Raw genomic sequence first — 21,591 nt, 5'->3', positions numbered from 1 at the left:
TCCATAGTTATTGACAGCTTCACCTTCGTTAACATATAACTTGATTTCCAAAGTTTGCTTAAAATTAAAAAATTTAATGATTAATTTTTTTTTTTAATTTTAGTGATCAAAATAGGAATGATAAGATAGTTTAGTGATAAATGGTGGAGTTTATGCAAAAGCCTATAGGGTATGCCCCACACTCCCCGAACTACCAACCCCTCCCATCTCCATCTGCTCCTTTCTCCCTCTCAGCCATGTCTTCACAATTCACATGGCCTCTCCTCTATCACCCATCCCTACTCCGCCCTTTCTCTCCTCCTCCTCCGCCGCAACTACCCTCACTCGCCGCTCTCTCCTCCTCTCCTCCACCCTATCCACCACCCTCACCACCCCACTCTTATCTTCATCTTCATTGTCACCGCCACTAGACACCACCATAACCGACCGGGTCTTCCTCGACTTCTCCCTCTGCCCCACCTACTTCCGCAGCACCACGGCCGTCGACAGCACCCCTCTATGCTCTGACCCCACTTCTTTAGGCCGCCTGGTCCTGGGCCTCTATGGCAATCTCCTTCCTATAACAGTCTCCACTTTCAAGCTCATGTGCACCTCTTCCTCCTACAAAAACACCCTCGTCCACAAAATATTTCCCGGACAGTTCTTCCAGGCCGGACGCCAAGGCCGGAGTCGAGAGTACGGCGAACTCCATCTTCCCCCTTCCTTGGACTTGCCTAGGAACACTGAGACTGTCGACTCTAAGGCCTTCTTGCTTAAACATTCAAGGGCTGGAGTCGTTTCGCTTTGTTTATCGGAGAACGATGATGACGATGAAGTTAAACTCGATTCTGATTATAGGAATGTTGAGTTTTTGATTACTACAGGGCCTGGCCCCTGCCCTCAGCTCGATAACAACAACATTGTTTTTGGGACGGTACTTGAAGGTAAGGTTTTGATCTCTATTTTATGTGCTTGAGCTATCTTCTTTTCAAGATTTGCTGGAAAAAACTTAAATTAGTTCTTTTGATATTGGGAACACACTGAAATTTTCTGAGCTTTGGGATGAACAGTCAAGATCTTTCAAATGCCTAGACTTCCAACAGAGCTGCTTCCTGTTTTAAATTGGCTGGAGTGCATGTGTTCATTGCTTTGCTGAGGCTTTTGGTGCCTAATTTAGATTTATCAAGCTTTACTACCCTTGCCTATGGTTCTTTATTCAAAACTCATCTATGGCTTTTATATTAAGTGACGGACATAGGATTTTATATTTGGATGTGAACATAGGAAATTATTAAAAGGCTTAAATTTTTCAGTGTGAAATTAGATCATTAATAGAAAATATCTAAATTATGTAGGAAATTGAAAATTTTCGATGTACTAGAGCACCTCAACACCCCTTGGTACTTTCCTGACTGCACCTCAAAACCTTCTCATAATCTTTAAGGCATGCTGACACTGTTAGAGTAGAATTACATGATTTCTTTTACATCCCGAGGACTTGTGTCTTTCCCAGTTTGCATTTCTGGCAAAAATGCATACCATTTCTAACTCTGATATTGCTTTAAGAACTCTTATGTATGGATGGAATTCCTCCTTCACTGCTCTCGTGCTTCTGTACACATTGTCTAGATGTTAAGAAATAGTAAAGTTGATTTTCCGATTGAATTCAGGGTTAGATGTTGTGACTGCAATTGCATCCATCCCGACATACAAACCCTCGGAAAGAATTCGACAACTAAATGACTTGGCCGAATTCTTCGGAGATGAAAGAGCCCAAAAGGGGCGGACATTATGGAACAGGCCTCTTAAAACGGTTTATATCAGCGACTGTGGTGAGCTCCAAGTTGCCAAGCCTTCATTGTCACCACCTTCTCTTCCTTAATATACATAAACATCATTTTATTTCATTTTCATGTACAAACTCTTCCATTTTGGTTTTGTGTAGCATTGCTTTTCGAATTGGTTTTCGCTTTAAACTGGTATTTCTTCACTTGATCATAAATAACATGTTTCTACCTCCCAGGGGTGAGATTGACTGTTTAGTTAAATGGCTTGCAATAACATATTGGAACAGTATTTCTCATATTTCTATACACATTCAGGAGTTTTGGTGTAACTTCATTGTCTTTTTGACAGTGGAACATGCATTCTTAACCTACTTATGTTCGAGTTCGTGTTATCTTTTAACTCATAAGACGTCTTTTGTGAGCAAAATCGTATGCCCAATAGACTGAATCAGGTTTGCCATGTGAGCTTAAGGGTCAAATATAAGCAGTTTCTATTCAAACTTCATATCAGATATTTACCAATTTTTTTTGCATGTAACGAAAGAATATTACTGTACTCTAAACATGGATTCCAAGAGAATTTGTATAAAATGAACCGAATTGCGAATGGCTGAGATAGTATGATCGATTACAACCCTGGCCGGGTTCGATGTCGATCATCTTCAAATGGAGCAGCAAACCTGGAAGAGAAATTCCGAAGCAAATCGTCTCCTTTATCAGCACCATTATCGAAGTTGAGAGCATAGCTACAAGCATCATACTGAAACCTGTTCTTTTGACACTTACGCTGATGGCAATATCCACTCATCTTCCTTATAAAATTCTTCCACTTGGGACCTGCTACTTTTTCCGAGACTTGTTTCAGTTTATTCAGTTTCGGTTTCCACCATGTCTCGGTCTGCTCTTCTCCTCTCCGGTGCAATAACGAATCGGATTCATCGTCGTCGTTGAATCGTCGTCTTTTGAAGCAGAAGAGGCTGAAACAACTACATCCTTTACCCCAAACTTCGTCTTCATATTCAACCTGATCGACATCCAGTTCTGCTTTCATGAAGATCGGTTTCTCTTGATAGTTCGTCATGGAATACTGAAACCAAAAGAGAACAAAAAAGGTTATGAATTTTTGGATTGGAATAGGGGTAAAAGGAGGGTTTTATATGGAGAATTCCGTGGTAGAAACAAGGGAAATAGGAAAGAAGGAAGTAGGGTAATGGAGTATTAGTAGTAGGTAGGCGTCGCGTTGAGTCATGGGACTATGGCGGCTGAGCGCTACGCGGTATCTTAATGTTATTGGAAATCGTGTGGATGGAAGTAGCAACGAAGAAAAATGCTAGGGGTCAAAGCACATATGATTAGACTTAGAGTGGTCAATTTCTTGCTTAGACCAAATTATAAAACTAAAATCCCTAAAAAAATAAATTCAAAAACAAATTACTCCATCTCTTTTTTATCTTTGTATAATTAATTTTAATTTAAAAATAAGAACAAGTATTTTGTTTACTTAATCTTATTTTATATTAGTGTTAAATCTTAATATTTAAAATCACTCTTTCATTAAAAAAATCATAAACTCTTTCATAATCTCTAAATCTTAAACTTTAAATCTGAATCTTAAACATTAAATTCTAAAGTAAAATAAGTATATAAACTAAATTTTACACCACATATATATCAATTTTTTCTAAAATAATATAAAATGCTATATTAATAAGAATAAATTTATGAAATAGGGAGGATTTACTATTATTTCAAACAATATAGTTATATTCAATTCTTATTTGATTTAAGGGTTTAATTTTTAACACTTTTAAAGAAAAATAAATTAAGTTTTTAAATATTTTCATCTAATTAAGTCTATATACTTTAAAATTTTATTAATTTAATTTTTACCACAGTTGATTATTAAATTTAATCTTTACATTTAGATGGTGTTTTCAGTGATGGAACTGTTTCGTTGCCACAAGTGATTGAAGTTTTCCAATCAATTGAGACATTTTCTTTAAAAAACAATGACTTGAAAAAGATCATTTATACTCGAGATGAGGGTTTGAATTGGCTACTTTTAATTAGATCCACACCCATATATTTCTCTTATATATTTACCTCATTCTGCACAGAGTTGGAAAATGTACCCATCAATGTACAAGAAATATCCGTGTTCTATTCACATCTCAGCCACAATATTCTTCAAAGCATTGGAGCATTGACTTCTCTTAAAAGGTTGGCATTGTCCAACAGTTGGCTGACCCGCCCCTTACCTGCTAAAGGTAAATTATTTACTCTCAAGAAATCTTCCACTCTTTAACAAATATTAGTCATCATTGCCCATGGAGCTTGATTTAAACTTATAGGGAAAAATATATGTTTTGTTAGATATTTCACAAATTTATTTTACAGGTTGGTGCGACTTATGGAACCTCGAAGAGCTAGATCTCATTGGAAATACACTTGAGGGCTCAATTCCTTCTTGTTTCAGTAACTTGACTTCTCTTCGTCTTCTGGATATTTCAAATAATCGTATCGAAGTTCCATCTTCATTCATATCATTTGCAAACAACTCTCTTCCCAAGTATCTCCTCATGGATCAAATCCATTTGGTCAGAGAACCTACATTTCAGATTCGGACCAAAAACTCAGAGTTTCAACTAAAACTCTTGCGTGTGTCAAATTTTTCGACAAAGGAACTCTCTAAAGAACTTTCCAACTTCCTCTATGACTAATATGACTTTAGATATCTTTGACCTTTCGAATAACAACTTTGGTGGACAAAGTCCATCTTGGTTGTTGGAGAATAATACAAGGCTACAACAATTCCTCATGGAAGGCAATTCTTTCAAAGGCCCTCTACAGTTACCAAAACATGCTAATGTTAACATGTTTGAAGTTGATATGTCTGGGAATAAAATGCAAGGCCAAGTTCCAGTGAACATATGCTCAACTTTTCCACATTAGAGGCTTTTTCCTTGTCTCGGAATGCCTTTGAAGGTAATATTCCTCCATGCTTAGGTGGTTTGAAGTCTTTATCATGGTTAGACCTATCATATAATATTTTTTCTGGAGGAATAATGGAAGAGTTAGCCAACAGTAACTCGTTGGTGACTCTCAGACTCTCAAATAATAACTTCAGTGGAACAATACCACCTTCAGTATTTAGCTCAATCGGTGAGTTGTATTTGGATGGCAATAACTTTCATGGAGAGATACCAAAAATTGATACCTCAGCCAACAGTTTTTCTTTTCCTTATGATATGGATCTAAGCAACAGCCATCTGTCTGGTAAGCTCTCAAGATGGATCTTGAGCTATGCAATTTAGATTAGCTTAGATTTTTGGAACTTTCATGGAACAGTTTGTCTGGCTCTGTGTCATCTTGCATCAGTTCACCAACTATACAGCATCTCCACTTGAGCAGAAATAGACCAAGTGCGTGCGATTCACAATAGCTCTTCATTGGTGACATTAGAGCTTAGCCAAAATAACTTTACTGGCAAAATTCCAAATTGGATTGGCACCTTTCAGCTTTGAGTATCCTCATCTTGAAAGCCAATCACTTTGAGGGTGGAATTCCTAGTCAAATATGCCGATTGAACTCATTAAGTATGATAGATCTTTCTCAAAATAAGCTTTTTGGTCCTATTCCTTATTGTCTAAGTAATTTATATCTTGAGCCAACATTTGGAAAGTCTTTTGACACTGGGAACGTTGCACTTAGGATTGAAGTATTACAAGATGCTCAGCATAATCGATTTTCAATGCATTGGTATCCTCATACCTATGTGGAAGAATAAGTAGTGTTTACGAAAAAGAAAGGGTTGTACACATATTCAGGTCTCATTCTTGAATATATGTCCGGCATTAATTTATCCTGCAATAGGCTAACCGGTCAAATCCCTCCCGAGATAGGGAACCTGAGTGAGCTCCATTCATTAACCTTGTCCCACAACAATTTGACTGGTTTTATACCCACATCGTTCTCAAAGCTTAAACAAATTGAGAGTTTAGACCTTTCTTACAACAACTTAAGCGGCATAATCCCCGTCCAGTTGATGGAGTTGAACTCTCTGGCAGTCTTTAATGTTTCCTACAACAATTTGTCAGGTAGCATTCCACATGAAAAGGCTCAATTTGCGACATTTGATGAAAGCAGCTACCTGGGAAATCCTTTTCTTTGTGGACCTCCAAAGCATGAAGATTGCACCGAAACTGATTCGACCTGAATATCACCAAATGCCTCTGGCAGCGAAGAAGAAAGCGATTGGGTGGACATGCATGCCTTCTATGCGACTTTCTGGGTTTGTTACGGAATTGTGTTGAAGACAATTGGGGCAGTCCTCTACATAAATCCTTATTGGCGGAGAGTATGGTTCTATTTCATTGGGCACTGCATCGGCACTTGCCACTATTTCATTGTGGATAATGTTATAGCATTGTCCATATTCAGCAGAAGCTCGTAGTCTAGTGCCTTGGTGGTATGCAAATATTCTTCAACCTCTTCTCAAAGTTAAGTTTATTTAGTGATATTTTATTCAGTTAATTATATATAAAAAAGTTTACGCAATCTTATCCACATTATTTACAAGGGATCATACTATAAAATAATAAAACGATTAAAAGAAAAATTATGTCATCATGGCTTTTTCTCTATCATAGTGGTCGTTTCCTCTATTCTTGTAACACGCCTATAGTGTCAATGTTATTTCTTTGTATGTTGAAAAAACTCTTCTAATGACGAAGACAGAAAATGATTTGACGGGTTTATCACTTTGTGTAAAGGAAGAGGAAGCACTCGTTTTAGAACCGGAGTCAAGGGATATGGCAGTCTCTTTCGCCAATTGTTTCGTGGATTATTTCTTAACGTATAGTGTTATCAATTTTCAATCGATAAGAACAACATTGACAAATGTGTGGTTGCATGTGTGGCTTCACAAATTTCCAAATTATCACAAATCTTTAAGTACTCTGTTTTTTTTCTGATTAGATCTTGGAACTAGCGGCCATAGTAAAACCTATTCATAATCTTTAAGGCATGCTGACATTGTTAGTTTAGAATTACATGATTTCTCTCTATTGCATGATATAAACAATTATAGATTCTTTTACATTAAATGCTTTGTTTATCCGATGCATCCCAAGGAATTGTGTTTTTCTAGGAAAATGCATACCATTTCTAACATGCTTGTCCGTCTGAAACTCTGATATTGCTTTCAGAACTCGTATGTATCGATGCAATTTCTCCTTCAATGCTGTCTCCTTCATCTGATCACTTTGTCTGGATGTTAAGGAATAGTTGATTTTTTAGGGTTGGATGTTGTGACGGCGATTGCTTCTATCCCAACATACAAACCCTCGGAAAAAATCCGATAACAAATAACTTGGCCGAATTCTTCGGAGATGAAAGAGCCCAAAAGGGGCGCACATTGTTGAACAGGGCTCTTAAAACTGTTTTTTTATTTTTGCGAACAAAGAGAAATCTACTAATACTAGACTATGTTTCCTGTTCATCCTCATTCGGCAGTTTTGCTATGTCAAGAGGGAATGTGGAGATGCAGTACACCTCTAGGTCTGCTGGGGTTGCGAGTTTGGCCAAATTGTCTGCTGCCTGGTTACCTGTTGTCGTAACCGGTTTTCGTCCGGGCACGAATTTTTTCTTGGCGGAAAAAGTGATGTGAATAAATGGTTTTTAAAATAATTTGGGAGTCGCCATCGGCCTTTTGGGTCAGGTAGGTCGAATACCTAAAAATTATCTTTTAAAAGAGTTTTTAAGAAAATATCAGTTAAAAAATGAATTGATTTGCGTTTATAACCAAAAATTCTTTCTTTTTAATAATAAAAAGGGACTCGTGGTCGGTTACGTTTAGGGAATGATTAACACCCCTACAACGCCCAAAATTGGTACTTTTTAATTATACATTGTCTCTATTATTAGAAATTTAAGAATTCAAATATATTTAATTCATAATTATGTTATTTCAAATAATTTTAAGAAAATATATTAGTATGTAAAAATAAGATATTTATTTATTTAAAAATATCAGAAAAGAGCTTCTAGGTGCTTTAAGACAACTCCTTTCTTCGATATTAAAAAATAAATAAAAAACTAAAAAACATTTTTGCGAAAAATAATTAATATATAATTTATAAAAACAGGATATTTATTTATTTATGAATATAAAAAAAGAACTTCTAGGTGCTTTAAGACATCTCTTTTCTTTGATATTAATAAATAAAATAAATATTAAAAATGTAATAATTTTTCATAAAAATGATTTAAATAAAAATAAATTATAATTTTTATAATATTTAATTTAAACAAATATATATAAATATATTTATAAGATTAAGATAATAATAAAATAATAATTAAAGCCATAATTAAAATATAAAAGTAATAACAAAATAATATTGTAATTAAATAATGATCAAAATAAAAGAAATTAAAATTTTAAACTAAATATAAAGTATTAAAAATAAAGATAATAATTCAAAATATTATGAAAGATAATGGTTAATAGAGTAATTTAACCTAATTAATTAATCGGTGATTAAAATAGAAATATTAAAATTATTAGGGACTAAATATGATATTTATCCTAAATATATTATTTAATACTGGTAAGGATTAAAACATAATAAAATAAAAATCGAAGACTGAATTAGAACATTCAAAAGTTAGTTTCAGTGACTAAAATGAATAATTACAAAACTAGGATGGCTACGGAAAGGGTTTAGCCATACATGTAAATTACACAGGTACCCCTCATCAAAACGACGTTTTGATGAGGGTATTAATACCCAAACGGTCGGCCTCTCTTGGGCTATTGTTTCATTTGTCTGGTTTTGCTTCTCTCTCTAAAGAGAGAGAAGCTCTCATTTTCCTTCACCGGAGAAGAGAACCGGTCTCCGTTTCCGGCGACGATCGCCGCCGTCTCCGGTGGCCGGAGATTACCAAACTACACCAAATTAAAGATCTCAACTCCTAAAGGCCAAATCCAACCTCCTTTTACCCTAAATACCCTTAGATCGACCTAGATCTAAGTTTTTTTACCTTCGGCTTTCGGCTTTCTGATGACGCAAGAAGGCTCTGATGACTATGGTTTCCTCGGTAAGTTTCTCTATTCTCTCTTCTTTTGATTTGTTGCTATGGGTTTTGTTTGGCTTGCTGTTGTTTCTGTTATCTTCGGTCCTTCCTCCCTCTTCTTCATTTTTGCAGGTACGATGACTTTATAGCCATCTCGGTCGCTTGCTCGGACCGGTTAAAGGAATGGAGTTCGGTGAGTCACCGAGCTATGTGGTGACTCACCCCTAGAGCTTGCGACGTGGGCAGCGGGTGTTGAAGTAGTAAAGCTTCTGGAGTCTTCAGCGAGGCAGCGGCGTCGTGGCTGAAGTGGGTTCGAGCATCTGGCAGCTGACCGTCAGCAATGGTCTCTGGCAACTGGAGAGGCGACGGCGGCGCTAGGGTTAGAAACCCTAGCTGAAATCCTAAATATTTAGGGTTTCATTTTGGTTTGGGCCGGTTGATTGGGCCTTCGATTTGGGCCCTTTTGTTGGGCTTCTGATGTAATTTGTAATATATATATATAAATAATAATAAATAATAATAATAATATTATATTAATAATAATATTTATAATAATAATAATAATATTATTATATTAATAATAATATTTATAATAATAATAATAATATTATTATATTAATAATAATATTTATAATAATAATAATAATTTTCATAATAATAAACGAAAAATTAGTGTTTACAGCTGCCCCTCTTTGCTCATTCTTGTGTTAACAAAAATAGAGCAAAGACGAAAAAAACAATAAATTTTCATTTGACTTCTTTTGAGTAAGACTGAAATGTTGAAAACATCATTCCAGAGGTCTTAAAAACATCATGCACTGAAGGGCTTACAGATGATCCTAAGGCTTTGAAAACATCAAAAAGCTCCCGAAGGCTTTTTGGAAACATCATGCACTGTAGGACTTACAGATGACCCTAAGGCGTTGAAAACATCAAAAAGCTCCCGAAGGCTTTTTGGAAACATCATGCACTGTAGGACTTACAGATGACCCTAAGGCTTTGAAAACATCAAAAAGCTCCCGAAGGCTTTTTGGAAACATCATGCACTGTAGGACTTACAGATGACCCTAAGGCTTTGAAAACATCAAAAAGCTCCCGAAGGCTTTTTGGAAACATCATGCACTGTAGGACTTATAGATGACCCTAAGGCTTTGAAAACATCAAAAAGCTCCCGAAGGCTTTTTGGAAACATCAAGCACTGTAGGACTTACAGATGACCCTAAGGCTTTGAAAACATCAAAAAGTTCCCGAAGGCTTTTTGGAAACATCATGCACTGTAGGACTTACAGATGACCCTAAGGCTTTGAAAACATCAAAAAGCTCCCGAAGGCTTTTTGGAAACATCATGCACTGTAGGACTTACAGATGACCCTAAGGCTTTGAAAACATCAAAAAGCTCCCGAAGGCTTTTTGGAAACATCATGCACTGTAGGACTTACAGATGACCCTAAGGTTTTGAAAACATCAAAAAGCTCCCGAAGGCTTTTTGGAAACATCATGCACTGTAGGACTTACAGATGACCCTAAGGCTTTGAAAACGTCAAAAAGCTCCCGAAGGCGTTTTGGAAACATCATGCACTGTAGGACTTACAGATGACCCTAAGGCTTTGAAAACATCAAAAAGATCCCGAAGGCTTTTTGGAAACATCATGCACTGTAGGACTTACAGATGTGGGAAATAGTTTACTAAGTAAAAAAACTAAGGAAATCGTTTTCTTACTTTTCAACAATTTCATTTTTAGAAAAAATTGAATGAGAAACTATGGAAATCGTTTTCTCATTATTTTTCAAAATAACATGTTGATTAGGTAACATGCCCCAATCTCAAGATAATGCTCATTTTTGTGGATTGCGTTCATCTCTTCTTTAGATGTTTGCATGATTCCTGTATTTGTGGTTTTGAATACCTTCTTCGTGTAAGGTATTTTTTTACCATGAATCTTCTTGTTCTTCCGAAGATCTGTAAAACTTCATGTTTGAATGCACTCAGATGTATCAATGTAATGCACTGTCTATTGTGTAAACGATATTCTTATGAATGCATGAATGTTGATGCAATCTTCATTTGACTTCAAAGTGGTGAACTTGGTCTTCCTTCACTTCATCATTTATTGCAAGGGTTACCTCTGGATATCAGTGTAGAAACTTATGCTATCAAGCTTACATTTCTGTAGAATCATCTGATCAACTTGTATCTTTGCGTCTTCTTAACTTCATTTAAGTCTCAGAAGAAATGTTTCATTTGTGGGAAATCTTGCTGTAGTCAAAATTATGACCATGATGCCCCATTTTATCTTGGATAAAACCAATTTTATTTGCTTGGACTTGTGTAGAAATCCAATAAAGCTTTCATCTTTGAAAAGAGAATCTATCATATTTAAAAAGAGAATCTATCATCTTTGAAAAGAGAATCTATCATATTTGAAGAATGTAGATGTAAATATGCCTAACTCAGCGGGGATTAATTAGGGGAGTAGAGTCTGTTCTGATTTGACTTTTGAAACACATCATAAGGAGAATTTATTTCAATTCCTTTCATGTCCCCATATTTAAATCATATCTCGAATAAAGCAACTTAGACCATATCATGTCAAGATGCTTAACAACAACATGTCGTTCAACCTTAGTTGGTGCCATCAGTTTCTTGTTGTTAAAATTTTCAGCTCTCCTTCTGTGGAAAGAAATCTTCATCTTGTATCAATAAAGGAAAACCATATGATAACAACATTGGTTCAACACCATAATCACTGGTTCATAAAACATTTGAGAACACATTCTTCATCTCCTGTGGCTTCTGCTCAAATTGCTGGTCAATGAAGCTCTTTGCATGGTGTTCAAAGTTTTTGCATGATGTCACAAAACCACTTGAGAACAAAACTCAATGGGAATACAAGTGAAATACTGGTATGACAAAAAAGTTGATCAAATTCACACAATGTGCTGGTGTTGAATTGAATAGGAGACACTAATTGATCTCGATATCATCTCGGTCAAGGGCAAGTGTAAAACTGATCACGTTTTCTTCTGTAATGATCATTGTAGAAAGTAGAAACACTTCAACTATAAGATCCATGTACAGAAAGATATCCGTGGAATTCTTGCTGCTGGGGATGAAACGCACATGATAAAACCCAAAATAGATAAATATTCAGTTCAGCCTGGCTGGCAATGATGACCCCAGTAATAGCGGGAATAACAGTAATGTAAGTGAGTCGAGTCTCCCTTTCTAATGTCATCAAGCAAACAACAAATGATGTGAAAAACAGTTTCGTAACCTCAACATTATGGTTGAAACTAACTGCCAGTAATCTCAAATAAATATTTTCAATCATCACCGACACACAAAATACAAAATTCAAAGCTGAGATTTTGAGGAATTGAACCCTGGATCGACTGGTTTGCCTGAGGACCATCTTTATTCATGCAATCATGATGTAGATTAACAAAGAACACGCTGTCATGTGACACATGGTTAAGAAGATTGGGTATTTGAAACCATACTTGCTGAGTAAATATTTGTTCAACAACAAGACCCTGATGTAACTGCCTGATGAACGAAGTAATTATGTATAGATAGCTTGACTGTCACTGTTTTGCCCTTTTCATTCTTCATATTTTTTTGTCTCATTGGAAATATTTTCTCAAATCAATGATCTTTAACACATGATGATATGGGCCTTCAGCATGTCCCAACATTGCTGATACGAACGTTCAAAAAATACATCAACAGTCCTATTTCTGATTGAAATGGGCTTTCAGCATGCCCCAATATTTGCTGATATAAATGTTCAGAATACATCAATATTTCTGATTCTAATTGAAATGGGCTTTCAGTCTACCCCAATATCTGTTTCTGATTCAACTCTCAATGTATGTTTGACTGAAATGTCATGATCCCCACGAGGTCCAATTTTGACAATGAACTATTGTAGGTACTTGTGGCTCTATTCGTGCCCCAAATCTGTTTATCTTGAATACTCTCATTCTGGTGTTACTAAACAGTAGTATTATCAAGTAATTGGAGAAATTCTCTTCATATTGTTACAAACTTAAGAAGTACTCAATCATTCTGACAAAAACGTCTGAGATATGTGTCTTCTGAATGAGGTGACCATTTTCTGTATCTGGAGGGATTTAGTCAGAAAGAGCAATATAAATAGCTTGGTAATCTGTTCCAGGCTAACACAGTGGCTTATCATCTTTCAGTGAAGGTCATCTCTGAAATATACTTTTCTGTGGGAGAGAAACCAATTTATGCGAACAGTAATCTGATACAATAACAAGACTACATATACAATGATACATGCTCATCAAAAAACCAAACCCATGCAACATGTTGATTCTGATAACAACTAATCTGATTATGAAGCGATCTTTCAGGATGATTTCACGGATATTGATAGTTCTTCTGATATCGAGGAAATCCTGAATTCTGATTCTGATGAGGAGAGTAAACTGTTATACTTGACAAAAATAGGATATTCAGAGGTTGAGGCTTCAATAGCCATGAAGAAATGTGGTTCAGATTCATCAATTACAGAATTGAGAGATTTTATATGTGCTGATCAACTGGTTAAGGCTACTGACACACTTCTTCCGGTAGAAGATAGGAAGCCATTATACAATGATCCCAATTACAAGAAAAGGCAAAACTCGAGCTATGATTTTTGGGAAAGGAATAAGCAGAAGAAGCTTGAAAAGAAGCTTCTTAATGAAGACGATCATGCAGTTCATCTTTTAATTCCAATGATTGGTTCTGTGGTTCCTACCGAACCAGATCAGATAACTCAAAGAACACTTCCAGAAGATGCTATTGGGCCTCCTTATTTCTACCATGAGCAAATTCATCTTTCAAATCTAATGATAGATTTTTGGGGTTCATACCAAACCAGATCATATAACTCAAAGAACACTTCCAAAAGATGCTATTGGGCCTCCTTATTTCTACCATGAGCAAATTCATCTTTTAAATCCAATGATTAGTTTTTGGGGTTCATACCAAACCAGATCAGATAACTCAAAGAACACTTCCAAAAGATGCTATTGGGCCTCCTTATTTCTACCATGAGCAAATTCATCTTTCAAATCTAATGATTGGTTTTTGGGGTTCATACCAAACCAGATCAGATAACTTAAAGAACACTTCCAAAAGATGCTATTGGGCCTCCTTATTTATACTATGAGCAAATTCATCTTTCAAATCTAATGATTGGTTTTTGGGGTTCATACCAAACCAGATCATATAACTCAAAGAACACTTCCAGAAGATGCTATTGGGTCTTCTTATTTCTACTATGAGCACATGGAACTTGCTCCAATTAATGTTTGGACTGGAATATCATAGTACTTATTCGATGTAGAGCCAGAATTTATAGATTCGAAGCATTTTCATGCTACTACACTGAAAAGGGCTATATTCATAATTCTGCCAATTGAGAACATATTTCTTTTTATCTTGTTTTTCCACGCACTATACATGATATTTTTCCATTGACAAAGAAATGATGGTCTTCATGGGATCCAAGAACAAAGTTGAACTGTTTATAAACATGCACAGGAAATGCCAAATTGACAGAAAGGATCTGTAAGGCTCTTGAAGCTTATGACGATGAGCCACCTTCGAGTGTCCAAAAGTATGTTCTTGATGAGTGCTGAAAATGGAATCTGGTATGGGTTGGAAGGAATAAAATTGTTCCACTTGAATCTGATGAGGTGAAAATGCTTCTAGGTTTCCCTAAAAAGCCATACACGAGGATCTGTATAGAGACATGTTCCATGGTGGTATCAATGTCCTGTCTCTTTTCTCTGGGATCAATGATGCAGAAGTTGCCTTTTACTGTCTTGGCATACTTTTGAAAACAGATGTGCAAGAATTGAATGATGATCGGTTGGAGCAATTGATGAGTAGTTTTGTCGAATTCGACCTTGTTGTCAGTGGCATCCAGCGTAACAACCTTACTGGAAGAAATAAACATCATTGTGATGGGCTTGAAGATTTTTGTTGGTGCATTTACTTGCAATAATTTCTACAATAAACTGTCTCTTCTGCTGCTCCAATATATCCTACTCTTTTGGAATCATGGAACGGTTTAATTGATGGTAAAACTGGTTATCTCAACTTTTGGAATCCTGTACGGCATACAAATGTAGAATTTGTTCCAATGTCTTATTCTGTGCCATATGTTCTCAAATTCGAATTCAACAATCTTCTAAAGGACATAATGGATATAATCTTGTCAAGGAAATTGATCAGCATGGAAAAAGCAACAATGCTGTATCAAGACTTGAGCCAGCATCACAGTATAACCAGAGTGCAGATAGTGACTTGTTCATGGCTCTATGATGTAATCTTCTAGAGAACATGAATTGATGGTTGGGGAAAATAATCTGTCTGGTGATGCTTATCGCCCTCAGCATGAGATAAACGATAATCTTTCTTTATGAGCTGCTAATAATGTCATAGGAGAGTGTCATAAGTTCAATTCTCCAGACTTTCTGGCTTATTGGACCACTTGCCTTCAAAAATGTGAAGTGCTTCATCATTCTGGCTTTTTTTTACAATAGAGGTAGATTAGGCAACAACTTGCTTTAAGGACCTTATCCATTTGAGACTGTCATGTTTGAAAATGTTTTTCCTCCTTTCTTTATTGAAGAATGAAAGAATTTTGTAGAATGTTGCCTATCATAGGTTCACAATAAAATCAAATCATAAGCATGAATTCAAAGAATATCAAAAGAATCAACAACTCTGTAATGTTTGAGAATTATAATTCTTTGACAAGTATCAAGATTTGGTTTGGTTTCAGGATGACCTTCCTATTTTCTATGGTTACATCTATTTAAGATGTCAGTCATCTCTCGCTCTTTGTGAACTTTGTCACATGTCTCACTTTGAGGACTTGGTATTTTAACCGGATGCGTACAAAATGACGCAACTAGGATTACCAATTACTAGACCTTCTAGAATTCTTCCATTTCAATTCTCTGGAATCTTTCATTTAGACTCATCTAATCAAAGTAGTGCAAAAATATCGGTCTAAAAAATGAAATTTCTGAGTGCTTGTGTGAAGTTGACTATAACAGGTGTTTCATAACTCCCTTAGTCCATTTGTTAACACATTTGCCACTTTGGCTAGCTGAATTCAGCTTTATTGTATATAATAATATAATCACCTTTATCAGGTTAATTGAAACTTATCCATAAAGTCGGGGCGATTAACCAATTGCTCTAGAGGGACAACTCAAGCTTTATTGTATAATAATATAACATGGGTGTTCAAATTCAATTTCTTAAGCTTGTTAAGAAGAACCTGTTATAGTCTAGGTGTTTTGGTGGAATTCAGAAAATCTCTTTGTTAGAATTCAATTCTCAAGCAACTGACTTAAACTAGATTTACCTATTTGTGAAGATTACGTTCATTATTGAACGTCATCAATAGAAAAATACTCTAGTCGGTTTTGTAATGTAATACACCAATGATGCACCATGTTGTACGCTCCTATATATAAATACCAAGCCTTTTTGTAATTCCTTTCAATAGGAGTAGGCTATCTCATATTTGTAATAGGATAGTGTTTGTGTGTATTTCTTCTGAGGTAAGGTCAATGGTCCTTGTTTTTCTGGTTTTCAATCCTGATATTCTGTCAAAGATTATAACTCTAATCATAAAGAACTTTTTAATCCAGTTGATATTCAAAGAACTGCAAGATTACAAAATTGACTCAATGCTCATAACCTTAAAAGCAACACAAATTTATTTATTGCACAAAAAGTGGAGAAAGGAACGAAAAAAAACAAGTTCAAACAAGATGCTAAAAATAGAAAGGTACTACAGTGGTAGATCACACTTCCACTTGTTTATGCATCATTACTTCTCTAATGTTGGGTGTGCAATTGGAACATAGTTCTTGTCCTCATTTGCCCCCCATTTCTTGATCATTTCTTGTGTCAAAACCCCTTTGTCAACAATCATCTCAATTTCTTTCAACAGTGGCATACAATTGCCAGTAGAGTGTCCAGATACCCCCAAGTGGAAATTACAAACACTATCTTGATCATAGCTATAAGCAGAAGGGTTTGGTGTCACTTTCGTTGGTCTTGGTGTGATGTATTGACCTTTAATCAAATGAGGGTACAAGCCTGAAATGGAGGTTTGGAATACCTCCAAAGTATTTCTTGATCGCATGACTTTCTTTGGTCGATCTGAACAACTTTTTGCTCCTTTTCTTTTGCAATTACGAGGATTATGGATGCGACATACATTCACATCATCAACTTTGGTTTTCTGATCAGTCGGGCTCCTGGATGTGACTTTTGAGTTTTCTTCATTGATTACATTCTCAATTAAATCTCCACTTGTCACAAGATTCTCGAATTCCTTTGTCAGATTTGCCTGTATTAATTCGAAGAAAGGCGCTGGAAGGGAATCACGAAACATACGTGATATTTCTTCTTCAAATATGGGAGGTTGAACTTGTGCTGCCACTACTCTCCATCTTAAGGCATATTCTTGAAATCTTTCATTGGTTTTCTTCTTTACTCTTCGAAGATCCATACGTGTTGGAGCTAAGCCTTTAACATACCGATATTGTTCTAAAAATGCATCAGCTAAATCAACCCATCTCTTGATCTGTTCTTGGGTTAACTGATTGTACCAGACTACTGTTGGGCCAACAAGACTATCATGGAAAGAGTAAATTAACAGATCATCAGAAATTAAATATCCTTCCATTTTTCTGCAAAACATTCTCAAATGGATTAAGGGACAACTGGTGCCATCATATTTTCCAAAATTTGGCATTTTGAATTCATGGGGAATAATCAAATCTGGAACCAAGCTGAGCTCTCTTGCTTCTAATTCTTTGTGGTGGGCACTAACATCTTTCATATTTCTGATTGCTTTCTCTGTCCTCTTGACTCTCTCATCATATTGTGAATAATTAATGAGGCTATTCTTTGGGTTTGAGTGGGATGCCCCAGGCTATGTTATCTTTCTCGACTCTTCAATCTGATGGCACGATTTCTCTTTAGCAGTTATCTCTTCTTTATCAAATTCCATTCCCTGAATAATTTGATCTGATCCATCTGGTACTGAATCTGACGCTTCTTTCCTTGTATCCCGAGGTAACCCTGTCAATTATTCTGGCCACTGGTCTTGTAGTCCCTTATAAGATTGCTCCATTGTTTTCATGATGATAGTAAAGTAATATGAATGAATGATCTTGGTTTTTACTGTTACAGAACCTTTCATGAATTATTTACATGTTTTTATATTTAATGTATATAACAATACTTAAAATAACAAATGTAATGTAAATGCGAAAATGCATAAATGGAAAAATAAGAATGCAAAATGTGCAATTCAAAGGCAAACATAAAAGTATGAATGCAAAATGCAAAGATGCAAAATGAAAATGCATATATGAAAAGGTGTTTACTCAAGAGTGATCATCTTAGAACAGATTTCATTGAACACAAAAGTTTCGGTACATCAAACAAAAACTTTTACATGTAGGGAATAACTTTCACTCCTAATTTCTCTATTTCACTTAAAAGCCAAACTAACTTCCACTCATACTCAGGTGTGGAGTTATCCATCTGCTTTAATTCTCTCGTGAAGCCAGCTAAGTCTACCAGCTTATGAGCCACATTGTTTGCTTGAGCAGCAGCTTCATTCATGACATTGTCTTTTTCCTTCATCATTTGTGTCAATTTCTCGAAGTTGTAAACAATGTTGTTCATTTTTTCTTGTGAGAGAATCTTTTTTGTTCAAAAAGTTCTCGTACAAGATCTCCATAATCATCTAAACATTTCTTCAATGTCTTGTTCTTGTCTATATTGGCTTCTAATTCAGTATCAATCTCATACTGATGGATCTGATATGATGCTTCCATGTTGGTCATAGCACTATTCAACACTTGACATCTTTTCAATTCACTGATAGATGTATTGCGTCTTTCTTCTGCAACTCGTGAATTATGATAAATCTTCTTAGCTCGACCTTCATATATGTTACAGTTCTTTTTCAGCTTGGTGACCCCTGTGATCCACTCTTCTAGGGTGTTTCCTATGCCAGCATTTCGAAAGGCTTGACTGATCTTTTGGAAATCTTCATGCATGTTATTCATTTTGGTGCTCAATTTTATCGTTTTCAACCTTTAAATGACGTATTTGAGCTTCAAACCTCAGCAAATCTTCTTCTCTCTGGGCGCCCCTATTGATACTCTTACCTTTGAAGACATTTGGTATTAATCTAGCAGGATCTTCAATTACCAAACTAGGTTGATAATTTATCATAAATTGCAAGATTCCCTGATCCAAAAGACTTTGGACTCGAAGTTTGAAGGCAAGACAATTCTCAATGGTATGTCCTTGAGCTCCGGCATGATATTTACAATAAACGTTGATGTTATACCAATTCGGATACAGAAGTTGGAATGGTTTTATATAATATGGATCCACTTCTCGTGCTTCAAGTAGCTTCTCATACAACTCTTTATATGATATGGGGATAGTATCAAGATGAGAACCACCTTTTGTCTTGGATTGAACCTGAGTTTTAGACGTCGGGAGCAGACTAAACTTCAATGATTTCTTCTCATCTCTGGGAGCTTTTACAGTGGTCATCATTTCTTTGGTATCTCCAGACGATTTGTGAATACGAATGATGACTGTCTGTAATTTCTCAAGTTGGTTAAGATCAGAAGTCCCTTGCATATCTGAAATTGCAAGATTATCTTCATTTAGTTTTCTCTCTTTCTGTGCAGGAATCTCTTCTCTTTTGGCCAAAACAGATATTCTATCCATCATCTTGGTCATCTGCTCTCTTATCTCACGTATCTCCTTTTGATCTTTAATGGGCATACGATCTTTGGGTGCATAGCTCTCCTCTATACTCGGAGTTCCCTCAGGATGCCATTCTACGGTTGCGTCATATTTTGTTCGATCATAAAACTTTTTGTCCATTTATGATTTCTTTCCAATTTAATGAACAGTCTTTTCAGTTAACACCTTTTGGTTATGCCATGATCATGTAAAAAGAAATCAATATGAACAGATTAGAGCAATGTAATATGCATGAAAAAAAATAGAATAGCTAGTACCAACTAATGGAAAAAAAATCTATCTATCAAGGTATAAATCTTAACCTTATGCTTTCTAGTTCCATGCTTTGTTTGGAAAATTTAACCTAACCGTATGATTTCTAGTTCGCATGCATTTATTCAGGAAAAAGAAAAGGAAATAAAATAAATTAAAAGCTAGAACTTATTTCTCCTTTGTGTATACCTACTGACAAAATTTCGTCATGGTTTCAGATCAGGAGAGTTTCTAGGGTTTATTATATGCAGGTTTTCAGTTCTAGGAGTAAAGGTACTCGAACTGTCCTTGTTGATGCCCCCTTGGGCTGTCAACCCTCAATCCTAGTCCATTACAGACTTAAGCGGATCGAGTTCAATTCGAGGGGATACATTTCTCTATACCTGACACGGAGAATAAATTCTCATGAAGACATAGAGCATATGAACCCTGAAAGTTACTTGCTAGGTCTGACACGGAGAATAAATTCTCACGAATACGTCGCTTTCACTCCCACTTAAAAGGGACAAACTCAATTATAGAGCTTTATGTTATGCAATGCAAGTGTTGTGTGTGAGGAGAAATGTTCAAACCTCTAACAGATAAATAAATAATGAAATAAAATGCTTGCAAATAAAATGAAATAATATATATAAATACTATGAAAATAATAAGTATATATAAAAAAAATTAAAAAGAAAGAATTATAAATTAAATATATGAATTTTTAATTTATTAGAGACAATTTATAATTGATTTTAAAAGTTTGAACAAATCCCCAGCGGAGTCGCCAAGCTGTCGTAACCGGTTTTCGCCCGGGCACGAATTTTTTCTTGGCGGGAAAAGTGATGTGAATAAATGATTTTTAAAATAATTTGGGAGTCGCCATCGGCCTTTTGGGTCAGGTAGGTCGAATACCTAAAAATTATCTTTTAAAAGAGTTTTTAAGAAAACATCAGTTAAAAGATGAACTGATCTGCGTTTATAACCAAAAATTCTTTCTTTTTAATAATAAAAAGGGATTCGTGGTCGGTTACGTTTAGGGAAGGATTAGCACCCATACAACGTCCAAAATTGGTACTTTTTAAATATACATTGTCTCTATTATTAGAAATTTAAGAATTCAAATATATTTAATTCATAATTATGTTATTTCAAATAATTTTAAGAAAATATATTAATATGTAAAAATAAGATATTTATTTATTTAAAAATATCAGAAAAGGGCTTCTAGGTGCTTTAAGATAGCTCATTTCTTCGATATTAAAAAATAAATAAATAACTAAAAAACATTTTTTCTAAAAATAATTAATATATAATTTATAAAAACAGGATATTTATTTATTTATGAATATCAAAAAAAAAACTTCTAGGTGCTTTAAGACAGCTCTTTTCTTGATATTAATAAATAAAATAAATATTAAAAATGTAATTTTTCATAAAATGATTTAAATAAAAAAATTATAATTTTTATAATATTTAATTTAAACAAATATATAAATATATTTATAAGATTAAGATAATAATAATAATAATAAAGCCATAATTAAAATATAAAAGTAATAACAAAATAATATTGTAATTAAATAATGATCAAAATAAAAGAAATTAAAATTATAAAACTAAATATAAAGTATTAAAAATAAAGATAATAATTCAAAATAATATGAA

At 35.0% G+C, this 21,591-nt stretch overlaps 1 protein-coding gene across 2 annotated transcripts; it reads left to right on the top strand.

Annotated features, from left to right (window-relative positions):
* Window positions 1-246: 246 nt before the first annotated feature.
* LOC120192704 (peptidyl-prolyl cis-trans isomerase CYP28, chloroplastic-like) lies at window positions 247-7,141 on the top strand. 2 transcript variants are annotated; one of them, XM_039195436.1, is made up of 2 exons: window positions 247-923; window positions 7,065-7,141. In XM_039195436.1, the coding sequence occupies exons 1-2, from the start codon at window positions 254-256 to the stop codon at window positions 7,127-7,129; spliced, it is 735 nt and encodes a 244-aa protein (XP_039051367.1). In that variant the 5' UTR covers window positions 247-253; the 3' UTR covers window positions 7,130-7,141. The 2 variants fall into 2 exon arrangements, with proteins under 2 accessions (XP_039051367.1, XP_039051366.1); XM_039195435.1 differs by lacking the exon at window positions 7,065-7,141 and adding an exon at window positions 1,650-2,062.
* The last annotated feature ends 14,450 nt before the right edge of the window (window positions 7,142-21,591 follow it).

Source organism: Hibiscus syriacus, unplaced genomic scaffold (assembly GCF_006381635.1).
Source record: "Hibiscus syriacus cultivar Baekdansim isolate YM2019G1 unplaced genomic scaffold, ASM638163v2 tig00116976_pilon, whole genome shotgun sequence".
NCBI classification, from domain to species: domain Eukaryota; kingdom Viridiplantae; phylum Streptophyta; class Magnoliopsida; order Malvales; family Malvaceae; genus Hibiscus; species Hibiscus syriacus.
This window is presented reverse-complemented; position numbering and strand designations above follow the sequence as displayed.

Bases quoted from the DNA above. Each gene is read 5' to 3' on its own strand.
- LOC120192704 (XM_039195435.1), top strand. From the start codon at position 254: ATGGCCTCTCCTCTATCACCCATCCCTACTCCGCCCTTTCTCTCCTCC. The intron at 924-1,649 runs GTAAGGTTTTGA...GATTGAATTCAG, and splicing joins TTTTGGGACGGTACTTGAAG to GGTTAGATGTTGTGACTGCA.